This window comes from Mya arenaria, chromosome 10 (assembly GCF_026914265.1).
Source record: "Mya arenaria isolate MELC-2E11 chromosome 10, ASM2691426v1".
Classification (NCBI taxonomy): domain Eukaryota; kingdom Metazoa; phylum Mollusca; class Bivalvia; order Myida; family Myidae; genus Mya; species Mya arenaria.
Window position 1 is genome coordinate 65,543,568 of NC_069131.1, and position 14,013 is coordinate 65,557,580.

Below are 14,013 nucleotides of genomic sequence, written 5' to 3' on the forward strand. Positions count from 1 at the left end.
CATAAACCACTACAATAAGGAGCTACCACAACCTGTCTGAGCCACCAACAAGTAAAATGGTATTACAGTGTGTGTATACCACGTGATAAATTACGTCATAAATGCTACATCGGAAGGCAATATTTTGCTTCGAATGAAGACTTAAAACAAAAATAACTTCACTATTTCTTCACCATTTGCGATGAAACATAGCGCAGTTTACGCCTCTTACGGAGCCCCGCCTTCGGTCTTTTACCAGAGTTTGATTGAGAGTTTAATTTCTTCAAACACTTCAACAAAAATTTTCACAATACAGCCGTCTGACGGAGCACTGTCAAAACATTTATTTGAAAACAGGTTTGTCGAAGTGTTTGATTTAACTATTTACCTTATCAAACTTCGGTAATAAAACGAAGGCGGGGCTCTTTAAGTGGCATAGACTGCCATTTGTTTTGTTTAAAATGGTGTAGTAAAAGAAAAGTTATCTTTGATTTAAGTCTTCATTTTAAGCAAAATATTGCCTTCCGACGTAGCATATATGACGTCATTTATCACGTGGTATACACACACTGTATTATTTGACAAAAAATATGGCAAATGAGTTTTCTGTCTCGCAAAACTTTTATGATGTCCATTCATTACCTTTTTAAATTTTGAGATGAGCAAAACCTGACTGTCTTCGCACAAATAATCGAACAGCTTGTCCTCCAGCTCCTCGATATGAAGATTTGTCGACTCAACGCCATCTCTAGAAAATAAAAATGGGGATATTACACCAGTCGAGGGCTCAACGCAACACTATTGTAACTGCATTTTTTACAGAATTTAGCTTTTTGGCATTTTTGAGTGTATTTTGTTAAGATGCATTAACTCATAAAATATTTTAGATGTATTCCTAAAATAAGTGTATCTTTAAAAATATTTGCTACCTAATTGTATCTCTGATGTGTTAAATTCCAAATTGCAACACTATTGTAACTCCAGTTACAATAGTGTTGCATAAAAATTATAAACCCTTTGAAAAAATGTCACAGTGGAACATTATTGTAACTCTGTTATACTATATCACTATGATGTCATAATGTTTGATTACATCGTCAGCTTCTTGGGAAAGAAGCTTAATATAGTAAGTAGGTTACAACTTTACAACTTCAAGTATGGAAGAAATCAATAACAGTATGAAGTTTATTTATAGAATTATACAGGGTTGACCATGGCTTTTGGTTAATAATTGCCCCAATGAAAGAAATAATTATTTTCACTGGGGCAATTATCAACCAAAAGCCATGGTCAACCATTATTATCTTCATGACCCTGTATAATACATATGTTTTGTCATTTGTCAATGATTTCAAATGGATTTAAAGAACATGATTTTGTGGAACAATAAAGGATATGCATTATGATTAGCATGTACTGTAGTGACTTAAGTCTTAACATTTTAAAAATGTGAAATAACAAAATGGTTTTGAATGGCATTAGCTGTGAAAAATAACGAGTGACTGGAAATCACATTAGCAAACCTTTTCGTACATGTTTTCAGAATAAGCCTGCAATATTCTCATTCTTCAAATATTTCTTGTTTTACATTGGCTGTTTTGGTTGTTCATTTCAATTATAAGGTGGGCACAGCCAGGGTCGTCAAGCCTAGGAGCAATTTCATAAGCATCTCGACTTAAATGACCCTAGCCATTCTGCTGGAATAATTAAAAATTCTCAGCGAGTAAAGTAAAAAAAAAATGTTTCTACAAAACATTTCCTTGCCTCAGTGCTTTATGACCTTTAACGGATGTAAACATCTGATACAGTTTCGGGTAGTACTCATATACTGAAACAAAATGTTTGTATACCAAGTATACAGCGGCCATTCTTATTAACGTGAAATTGATGTCAGTCTTTACGTTCTCGTTCTCATCGGGCAATTATGCCATAATCGTAATAATCTCACGGGTTGGGACGATAATCATTATTACGGGAACGAATTTCTATAGTGAAATGTTATTATTTATAGTAACATGTGTATTATCCCAAGATAAAGGGTAAGAATCATATCACATCATTACTGTTCACTAAAGTTTGTGTCAATATTGCAATAATGCATAGAAATGTTTGAGAGGCTTGTGCTTTATAAATACAGAAGTGTTTTACTTTTCATATAAACAATTTCTTATTGTAATAATATCTTATGAAATTATAAATTAAATAACAAGAAAAATATTATTATGTTATGTTCATTACAAGGTAAAAATAAACTGATTTCTTTTATTTTTTTAATAGTTGGCTGTACTGTATATGAAGATTAATATGTGTAACCATTCTAAACATTTTCTTTAATCATTTTTTTATGTTATATTAATAGTTCAATTTTATTACAGATTTAACTTTAATTATATGGCCCTGACACCATAGAACCATAATCTATTTAAGTATATACCATGACATTTTGGTACATGTAGTTCAGGTGTTATATAACATCCCAATGCAATTCAACGAAATAAAACAACAAAAAACACTCACTTTTTAAATACTATGGTCCAAATAATTTTATAATTGACTTAGGATTGCGCGAGGGTCGGGATGAACCTATAATCTTACAGGAGCAACTATGGTAGATACTTATAATCTCTGTGAATCAAGTTAACTATTAAACCAAAACAGTACTATGCCACTAGTACTAGTGTTCTTTAAAAATTAGAACATATGAAAATAATGAGATCAATTATAGAAGTATAAATATCTATAAATTAATTTATTAATATCGTATTATTCATCGTCGGATCAACATCGCTATGCTTCATTGTGTATGAAATTTAACAGAAAAAGTACTGTAGTTGCCAATGATGCTAATATTATGATGTATTAGTTTAACATCAGATTATTTATTTGAATACCTAATTGTGATTTCAGTGTATTCCCCGTTTGCCAATCATAGAGGATAGCATGAGTGTTCGTTCAATAAGGAATTTATTTTACATTTATTAATTAAAGTTTTCTAAAATTGATTGAAATAAGCTGTGGAAACTTTCTATCAATTTTTGACAATTCAGTAAACATGAACTTAATAAATTTTGTTTAAATGACCACGAATGTGATATTCTATTTATATAATAAAATACATTTCTATGATTTACAGGGCATTTTATGATGGCAACTTATTTTTAAAAAGTCAGATTGTTAAAGCTGCACTCTCATAGATTGAATGTTTTGACAACTTTTTTTATTTTTTGTCTTGGAACGAGCCAAATTTTGCGAAAACCGATGGAAACCAGTTAAATAAGACTGCTGGCAAAAAAATAGATCGCAGATTTGTATATTTAAGTTAAAAAAATGATGTTTTATGCATTTTTCTTAAACCGTTAGTAATGGTTTAAGCCATAAAACATTAATTTTCAAACAGAAATATGAAAATCAAGATCTGATTTTTTGTCAGCAATCTTATATCATTGGTTTGCAGATATTTACTCAAAAATTTGTTTTTTCCAAGACAAAAAATAAAAAAAAGTTACAAATGGTATATCTGTGAGAGTGCAGCTTTAAGATGTACAGCCACATGTAGTAACTATTGATATACAAATATGTTATGAAAATTCTAAAAATTGTTATTATTAATCAAATGTAGGAACACTTAATATTATTGCACAGAAATCATATTTTCCAAGTTAAAGAGAATCACTTCACAAATGAAATGCTGAATTTGCTGGTATATAACATAATTGTACATTATATTTAACTATGTAGTTAAAGTTGCTTTACCGAAAGTTATGTTTTATAATTTTAATAAACAGATAAAATTAAATGCAACCTTTTTTCATTATAGTCAGTATGATATATCGCTAGGTTATTGAGTAAATTCCAAGCCACAGTACAGTACACAGCGCATTAAGATTCAAGTTAACTATTTGTGCCTTTTTTATAAATTGAATTTAAACGGCAACTTTGACTCTTATTAAAAACTACAAAAAACTATGAGGAATTAAACGTGTTTTAAGCTATGTTTTAAATTAATATGTAGGCACAACTTAAAAACAAAACAAAAATATCATTGTGTTGCTCTGCAAATTGTAAATAACTGGTAAAAAAAGATAATGCAACACTATTGCAACTTCAGTTACAATAGTGTTGCATTGAAAAATTAAATGATATTTTCTCATTTTCAGAGGCAACAGTATTGTAACTAATATTTATTCAAATATAATAAAAACACAACATTATACTTCAAATTTCAATTTGGATTAATAAATTGATTCTACTTTCAAAGACAAATATACTAAGACTCTTACAAAATATGTATAATACAAAAAATTGTGAAGTTTTTTCAACCTCCTGTAAAATTTGAAAAAATGAGTTACAATAGTGTTGCGTTGAGTCCTGCTTTCTAAATCTGATAAAAACTTTATGCCAGATTTTAAAGCGACAGTCCGCAAAAGTAACCGTATTTCAAAAGTTTTTAATAAGTTCCACATTGTTTCAGACCGACTGAACCGCAATTATTTTTTAAAAAATCGCTTTAATAACTTAGATTTAACAAATTGAAAATTGCCGAAAGTTGCTATTTTTAGACGGCAAAAGAGAAAGTAGGTCTACGGTTTTTCCGACTACTCTTGGGGGCGATACTATTTCCCGGTCCCGGTCTCCTCCGGTCTCTGTTTTATAGTAGCTATCGGGCGTGATCAAAAAGGTGTTAATGACCGCGGGGGGTAATAGGATTACAAAAGATTACAGTTGATTAAAACATTAGATATTTGATGATAATTATGTCACTATTTATTTCAAATTTTATATCAATAAAACATAAAATAAATTTAGGCAAAGATAAAAACATGAAATATGCACATGTACTGAAATTAATGTCATGAATAACAAACACATTGAGTGTGTGTTTTTTTCATATTAAATTCAGTTATAAGTATACTATTGATAATAGTAATACAAAAAATAACAATGCTTGACTACATGTAAATCAGATATGAGTCGGATATGCAAACATGGAATTTTTCAATTGTAATCATTTATGCTTAAAAAAATTTATGTCGGGGGGAGGGGGGGTAAACATAAAAGGAAGAACAATAACATAACATAACATAATTTAAAAGGTGCAATTCTAAGTTACTTCATACTCTAGCCGTCCTCAATCTTTTATGCAAAAAACATGAGCATTTGTACTGCATCGCATCTTTCTCTACACCTTTAACACGAATTGCATAAATAGTGTATACCTATAACAAATTGCATAAATTAAGACATAATGTTTATATATTTTATACCATTTTGTTACATATAAAAACAAATAAGATTGTCAAAATCGTGTTATAAACATCAGCAACACAATCCGTTGCCTGGGGCCATAAGTTATGAACCGGGAAAAATGAGACCGGATGAGACCGGATTTTACGAGGAGAGACCGGGAAATAGTATCGCCCTGCGCATGCGCAAGAACTTTGGAATCCCACTGTTTTTTCTATTTATATAACCGTTAACTCTCGGGGGCCGATAGTTAAGAAGAGTTATTGAAAATGACACGAAAAACTCATTTCTAGGTCGATTTGAACCAAATTTTTTTTGGATTCGTCAGTCAGGAATGCTTATCAACACATAGATGAATTTTATTTTTTTTTCATGGCTAATTTGCCCGATTTGCGGACTGTCGCTTTAACCAATTTAATATAAATAGTTAATAGACTTTGTATTGAATAAAACCAATGTGATATTCTATTGATATTCAATAAATTATTTTGATTCTTTATAGCGTTCAATTGTAACATACAGATAACCATAGCTATTAGTATTATATGACAATTTCATTACAAACAGTTATTACGGTATACATTTATATTTTCAAGAGTTATAACACTAGAATATAATAAAAAGGTTTAATGATTTAATTTTGAAGTGGTGATCATCAATTATGATATCACAGTTACACTTGCATGCTAGTGGTAAATATGTTTTAGAATACAACCTACATTTTCAGCCAATGAAATTGCAGAAATTTCATCTTTCACGGGTGTTTTAAGGTCCGCCTATTGCCACTCATCAAATACACAATCCCTGCCTCAGATTTTGCGTTTACAATGTGTCAGCCAATGAGGTTGTCAGTAAGATGACCTAAAGTAATATCTTAATAATTAAGAAGGACTCGCTCGCTACACTCACCTTAATCATTAAGATTTAACTCTGTTTTTCTCTTGTGTCCACATAAAGCTTTAAGGCATATAAAAGAAATTATTTGTTTCCTTGAACTTAATCTTTTTATTGCCATGGTAAAGAAATGTCCTTACTGTTAATTTTTCTCCTTTTAATTACATCTTTTCTGTAGTTGCTAGCTTACGAAAAATGTATCCTTTTTATAGAAGCAGCCTAGTTAAGGATTATCAAGACCAAATGGCCCACAAACTTTTCTTTTTTCTTATATTTTTGGCCAAGGGATGTATTCAATTAAGCCACCTTTGATTTCACTTAATTTTAGGATTGCAAGTGTTTTGATTGGACCATAAAATAACTTGCCAATGGAATGAATGGATTTACTAAGGAGTGTCTAAGGATAAGGATAAGAATTATATCGAATATGACCCCAAGCCCAGCACAGGCCCTATATGCTTTTGCACAGGGGACAGATTAACAAACTATTTTTCAGGTTTTCCTTGCCCATAAAAACAATATATTTATAAATGTTTGCTACTGTTCCTTATGGGCTAATTAACATGTAGTGTTGTTCCTGTTATTCATTATTGGTTTAAATAAAAAAAAACGCATGATCTTCCTTTTGTTATAATCAAATATATACCATTTGCAGCTGTCTTTCAATGTTTTTTCATCATAACATCCCCATTTCTCTTCACTTTTTATATTAACTTGACATTGACAATGACAAAGTTTATATGCGATAAGGCTTAAAACATTACAATATAGAGATAAACAGTATTAATTAACAATTAATTATCATCAATGCTAGATGAACAAACATAACACTTTAATAGACACGATATGTCATAAAAATGACATCATCAACCACATCGAGGTTGAAGAAACTGGGAGAGTCGGCTGATATGTGCAAGACTGACAAATTGTGGGATGCAGCTGTGTCATTGATAAAGATTATGTGAAAGAATCACCCGCCTTGACGTTCACACAAATACTGCAGAAACCAGCAATAACCTTTCAAAAGTATGCTAATAAAATGGCGCAGTTTTGAGAAACAAAACATAATGCAAAAACTCTTTTTTCGGGCTGTTATTTGTTTCACTCCTTTGAAATAATTTTCAGTTGTTTGTTACTAGGGAAGATGAACCAAGAACAAACAGCGGCTGTTTTTAGTGTGAAAATGAAAAAAAGGTGCACAATGGAGGTTGATGCAAAAAAAAATACAATTAAATAATTTTAATACATTATTATGTTTAACTCATTTGACTGTCAATGATCAAAACAAAAAGCATATGATTTGTGTACCAAAAATGAAACAAGAGGGCCAAATGGCCCTGAATCGCTCACCTGTCATATATTGCACATTCTTCCATTATATACAAATATTGAAAACCTAAGCCTATGAACACGGGGCGTGGCCAATTTTGACCCCAGGGCTAAAGTTTGAACAATCTTAATAGTGGTCTGATAAACGATGCTTCATACCAAATATCTAAGGGTTTCGCCTTTTGGTTTCGGAGAAGAAGATTTTTTAAGTTTTCATCATATACATATATAAGGAAACCCATGACCACCCGGGTGGGGCCATTTTTTTACCCCAGGGCCAAAGATTGAACAATATTGGTACAAGTCAACTAGATGATATATCATGCCAAATATCTAAGCTCTTGTCACTACTTGATTTTACGTGTGTATCTATATATGTATATTTGTTATAAATTGTTGTATGTGGCCCACATTGAAAATTGGTATGTGTACTAAATATGTTATCCAGTTTAAATTAAGACGTTACTTGTCTTTGTGAGTTCGGAGAAGATTTTTTAAGTTTTCACTATAACACATATAGAGAAAACCCATCAGCCCCGGGGTGAGGCCAATTTTGACCCCAAGGCCATAATTTGAACAATCTTTGTAAAGGTCCACTAGACGATGAATCATGCCAAATATCTAAGCTCTAGTCCAAGTAAGTTCAGAGGAGAAGATTTTTGAAGTTTTAACTCTAAACATATAGAGAAAACCCATGACCCCCCAAGGGGGCGTGGCCAATTTTGACCCCAAGGCCATAATTTGAACAATCTTTGTAGAGGTCCACTAGACGATGAATCATGCCAAATATCTAAGCTCTAAGCAACGTAAGTTCAGAGGAGATTTTTTTATTTTTTTTACTATAAACATATAGAGAAAACCCATGACCCCCCAGGGGCGGGGCCAATTTTGACCCCAGGACCATAATTTGAACAATCTTTGTAGAGGTCCACTAGACGATGAATCATGCCAAATATCTAAGCTCTAGTCCAAGTAAGTTCAGAGGAGAAGATTTTTTAAGTTTTAACTATAAACATATAGAGAATACCCATGACCCCCCGGGGCGGGGCCAATTTTGACCCCAAGGCCATAATTTGAACAATCTTTGTAGAGGTCCACTAGACAATGAATCATGCCAAATATCTAAGCTCTAGTCCAAGTAAGTTCAAAGGAGAAGATTTTTGAAGTTTTCACTATAAACATATAGAAAAAACCCATGACCCCCGGGGCGGGGCCAATTTTGACCCCAAGGCCATAATTTGAACAATCTTTGTAAAGGTCCACTAGACGATGAATCATGCCAAATATCTAAGCTCTAGTCCAAGTAAGTTCAGAGAAGAAGATTTTTGAAGTTTTAACTCTAAACATATAGAGAATACCCATGACCCACCGGGGCGGGGCCAATTTTGACCCCAGGGCCATAATTTGAACAAACTTTGTAGAGGTCCACTAGACGATGAATCATGCCAAACATCTAAGCTCTAGGCCAAGTAAGTTCAGAGGAGAAGATTTTTGAAGTTTTCACTATAAACATATATAGAGAAAACCCATGACCCCCCGGGGCGGGGCCAATTTTGACCCCAAGGCCATAATTTGAACAATCTTTGTAGAGGTCCACTAGACGATGAATCATGCCAAATATCTAAGCTCTAAGCAACGTAAGTTCAGAGGAGATTTTTTATTTTTTTTACTATAAACATATAGAGAAAACCCATGACCCCCCAGGGGCGGGGCCAATTTTGACCCCAGGACCATAATTTGAACAATCTTTGTAGAGGTCCACTAGACGATGAATCATGCCAAATATCAAAGCTCTAGTCCAAGTAAGTTCAGAGGAGAAGATTTTTTAAGTTTTAACTATAAACATATAGAGAATACCCATGACCCCCCGGGGCGGGGCCAATTTTGACCCCAAGGCCATAATTTGAACAATCTTTGTAGAGGTCCACTAGACAATGAATCATGCCAAATATCTAAGCTCTAGTCCAAGTAAGTTCAAAGGAGAAGATTTTTGAAGTTTTCACTATAAACATATAGAAAAAACCCATGACCCCCGGGGCGGGGCCAATTTTGACCCCAAGGCCATAATTTGAACAATCTTTGTAAAGGTCCACTAGACGATGAATCATGCCAAATATCTAAGCTCTAGTCCAAGTAAGTTCAGAGGAGAAAATTTTTGAAGTTTTAACTCTAAACATATAGAGAATACCCATGACCCCCCAGGGGCGGGGCCAATTTTGACCCCAGGGCCATAATTTGAACAATCTTTGTAGAGGTCCACTAGACGATGAATCATGCCAAACATCTAAGCTCTAGGCCAAGTAAGTTCAGAGGAGAAGATTTTTGAAGTTTTCACTATAAACATATATAGAGAAAACCCATGACCCCCCAGGGGCGGGGCCAATTTTGACCCCAAGGCCATAATTTGAACAATCTTTGTAGAGGTCCACTAGACGATGAATCATGCCAAATATCTAAGCTCTAAGCAACGTAAGTTCAGAGGAGATTTTTTTATTTTTTTTACTATAAACATATAGAGAAAACCCATGACCCCCCAGGGGCGGGGCCAATTTTGACCCCAGGACCATAATTTGAACAATCTTTGTAGAGGTCCACTAGACGATGAATCATGCCAAATATCTAAGCTCTAGTCCAAGTAAGTTCAGAGGAGAAGATTTTTTAAGTTTTAACTATAAACATATAGAGAATACCCATGACCCCCCGGGGCGGGGCCAATTTTGACCCCAAGGCCATAATTTGAACAATCTTTGTAGAGGTCCACTAGACAATGAATCATGCCAAATATCTAAGCTCTAGTCCAAGTAAGTTCAAAGGAGAAGATTTTTGAAGTTTTCACTATAAACATATAGAAAAAACCCATGACCCCCGGGGCGGGGCCAATTTTGACCCCAAGGCCATAATTTGAACAATCTTTGTAAAGGTCCACTAGACGATGAATCATGCCAAATATCTAAGCTCTAGTCCAAGTAAGTTCAGAGAAGAAGATTTTTGAAGTTTTAACTCTAAACATATAGAGAATACCCATGACCCACCGGGGCGGGGCCAATTTTGACCCCAGGGCCATAATTTGAACAAACTTTGTAGAGGTCCACTAGACGATGAATCATGCCAAACATCTAAGCTCTAGGCCAAGTAAGTTCAGAGGAGAAGATTTTTGAAGTTTTCACTATAAACATATATAGAGAAAACCCATGACCCCCCGGGGCGGGGCCAATTTTGACCCCAAGGCCATAATTTGAACAATCTTTGTAGAGGTCCACTAGACGATGAATCATGCCAAATATCTAAGCTCTAAGCAACGTAAGTTCAGAGGAGATTTTTTATTTTTTTTACTATAAACATATAGAGAAAACCCATGACCCCCCAGGGGCGGGGCCAATTTTGACCCCAGGACCATAATTTGAACAATCTTTGTAGAGGTCCACTAGACGATGAATCATGCCAAATATCAAAGCTCTAGTCCAAGTAAGTTCAGAGGAGAAGATTTTTTAAGTTTTAACTATAAACATATAGAGAATACCCATGACCCCCCGGGGCGGGGCCAATTTTGACCCCAAGGCCATAATTTGAACAATCTTTGTAGAGGTCCACTAGACAATGAATCATGCCAAATATCTAAGCTCTAGTCCAAGTAAGTTCAAAGGAGAAGATTTTTGAAGTTTTCACTATAAACATATAGAAAAAACCCATGACCCCCGGGGCGGGGCCAATTTTGACCCCAAGGCCATAATTTGAACAATCTTTGTAAAGGTCCACTAGACGATGAATCATGCCAAATATCTAAGCTCTAGTCCAAGTAAGTTCAGAGGAGAAAATTTTTGAAGTTTTAACTCTAAACATATAGAGAATACCCATGACCCCCCAGGGGCGGGGCCAATTTTGACCCCAGGGCCATAATTTGAACAATCTTTGTAGAGGTCCACTAGACGATGAATCATGCCAAACATCTAAGCTCTAGGCCAAGTAAGTTCAGAGGAGAAGATTTTTGAAGTTTTCACTATAAACATATATAGAGAAAACCCATGACCCCCCGGGGCGGGGCCAATTTTGACCCCAAGGCCATAATTTGAACAATCTTTGTAGAGGTCCACTAGACGATGAATCATGCCAAATATCTAAGCTCTAGGCCAAGTAAGTTCAGAGGAGAAGATTTTTGAAGTTTTCACTATAAACATATAGAGAAAACCCATGACCCCCCGGGGCGGGGCCAATTTTGACCCCAGGGCCATAATTTGAACAATCTTGGTAGAGGACCATTTGGTGATCCTACCTACCATATATCAACGGCCTAAGCCTTATGGTTTGGGAGAAGAAGATTTTTAAAGTGTTTCCTTTTGTTTGCCATGGCAACCAGAGTTCTGCATGGAATTGAATTCTTTGAACAACTTTGATAGAAGACCACCCAAGGAACATCCCTATGAAGTTTTATTAATATTGGCCCAGCGGTTAAGGAGGAGATGTCTTTTAAGTAAATTGTTGACGCACGACGCACGACGGACGCCGGACAAAAGGCGATCACAAAAGCTCACCATGTCACAAAGTGACAGGTGAGCTAAAAATATTAGTGATATTTTGGCACTTTTTTACTGTGGAATTTGCAGTAAAATTAGAAACAAACATTTTTTTTATTTGTTTACGCCTAATGTAAATTGAGTTAATAAATGGACTTTATACCAAATATAAGTTTTCTTTCAAGCATACAATCAATTACGTTTCTATACCTTTGACAATGCACTCATTAGTTTATAAATAAACTATGGCACATAAACCTCAGGGTTTAAACTGGGTTACATTACAATGGGTGACATTATAAATAGATTAGTGAATAAATATTATGAATAATAATAACTAAAGAACTTCATCGAACAGGTTTTTTAGTGCTGATTGACCTTGAAAAAACTCGTTCTTGGTGATATCAGAATTTCAGCACTTTCTAGTTTTTCACTCTTTCCAATAACATAATGTTCTACCTAAATTACTTTTGCATTCAAAATGGAAACTTTTGGAGTGATTTTTCGAAAGTGCTAAAAAGTCAGAGTTTTTAAATTATTAAAACATATTAAGAGTAAGGCGCTCAATTGATGACTTGCAAATGTTCATATTTAAAAAAAATTCCTTAAGACATTTAAAACTGTGAGTAAATTGCTTCATAATTTTTTTGCTGTATTGTTAACAGTGTGAATAAATGTGTTATTAAACGCCTATCAATTTCCTTTATCTTATCCAACAGTAAAAATTCAGCCACTTGATTTACCACTTTATTTCAGGTGTGGAAATTCTGAGAAATGTGACATGCTAAAGTCAAATGCAGTTTTTTTTGCCGGTTAAAACTAAAACAGTGCATTTAAATGTGAAATTAATACATGGCAGTATATTATAATGAAAGGAATATTCTGATGAAAAGCCTTTCTGACAACCAGAATCAAGTCTCATTTCGTGTATAAATTTGCATCCGTTTCGACCGTTTCGGTGTCTCAATTTATAATGTGTTTGCTCACAAAACTCATGTTATACAGGACGTGAGAAATGCGTCCTATCATATTAATATCCCCACTCTATATACCAAAACCGTGTCCTTATATCAGATCACTAACATTAATTTTGAAGATTTGTCAAAAAAGTATTATACAGCCTATCCTTTAAAGCTGCACTCTCACAGATAAACCATTTTTACAACTTCTTTAATTTTTATCTTGGAAAGAGCAAACTTTTGCGTAAATATCTACAAATCAATGGTATAAGATTGCTGACAAAAAAATCAGATCAAAGATTTTCATATTTCTGTTCGAAAATTAATGTTGTACGGCTTAAACCATTACTAACGGTTTGAGAAAAATGCATAAAACATCAATTTTTTAACTTAAATATAAAAAACTGTGGTCTCATTTTTTGTCTGCAATCTTATATAACTGGTTTCCATGGATTTTCGCAAAAATTGGCTTGTTCCAAGACAAAACATAAACAAGAGGGCCATGATGGCCCTGTATCGCTCACCTGTAGCTTTGCTAAATAAAGTGAACATTCTGACCTATTATCATAAAGATCCAATGAAAAGTATGGCCCCTAGAGGCCACTCTTTTATTTGTCCCACTGACCTAGTTTTTTACCCCACATGACCCTATCAGTAGGCAATGCTTCAAACCAAATATTTAAGACCTAGTCCTTGTGGCTTCAGACAAGAAAATTTTAAAGTTTTTTCCTATATAAGCCTATGTAAAACTTGTGACACCCAGGGTGAGGCCTCTTTTCACCACAGGTGCACAAATTGAACAATCTTGGTAGCGGGCCACTAGGTTATGCCACATATAAAATGCCAATGTCTTGTTGGTTTAGACAAGAAGTTTTTTGTTCTATATAAGCCTATGCAAAACTTGTGACTCCCCCCAGGATAGGGCCTCTTCTCCCCAGGGGCATAAATTGAACAATCTTGGTAGAGGACCACTTGGTTATGATACATACCAAATATTGAATGCGTAGGCCTTGCATTTTCAGACAAGAAGATTTTTAAACACTTTCCTTATATAAGCCTATGTAAAACTTGTGACCCCCTAGGTGGGGCCTCTTATC

At 34.2% G+C, this 14,013-nt stretch overlaps 2 protein-coding genes across 4 annotated transcripts in view; both read right to left on the reverse strand.

The window, feature by feature from the left end:
• The window catches only part of LOC128204926 (neo-calmodulin-like), a 363,327-nt gene that overhangs the window by 212,728 nt on the left and 136,586 nt on the right, over positions 1–14,013 (reverse strand). The window lies entirely within an intron of this gene.
• LOC128206511 (glutaminase liver isoform, mitochondrial-like) overlaps positions 1–14,013 on the reverse strand; it is a 51,042-nt gene that overhangs the window by 22,230 nt on the left and 14,799 nt on the right. For all 3 annotated transcript variants that reach the window (XM_052909041.1, XM_052909043.1, XM_052909042.1), the window contains one exon: positions 622–727. In XM_052909041.1, coding sequence (XP_052765001.1) covers positions 622–727 — 106 coding nt within the window. The remainder of the gene's footprint in view (positions 1–621; positions 728–14,013) is intronic.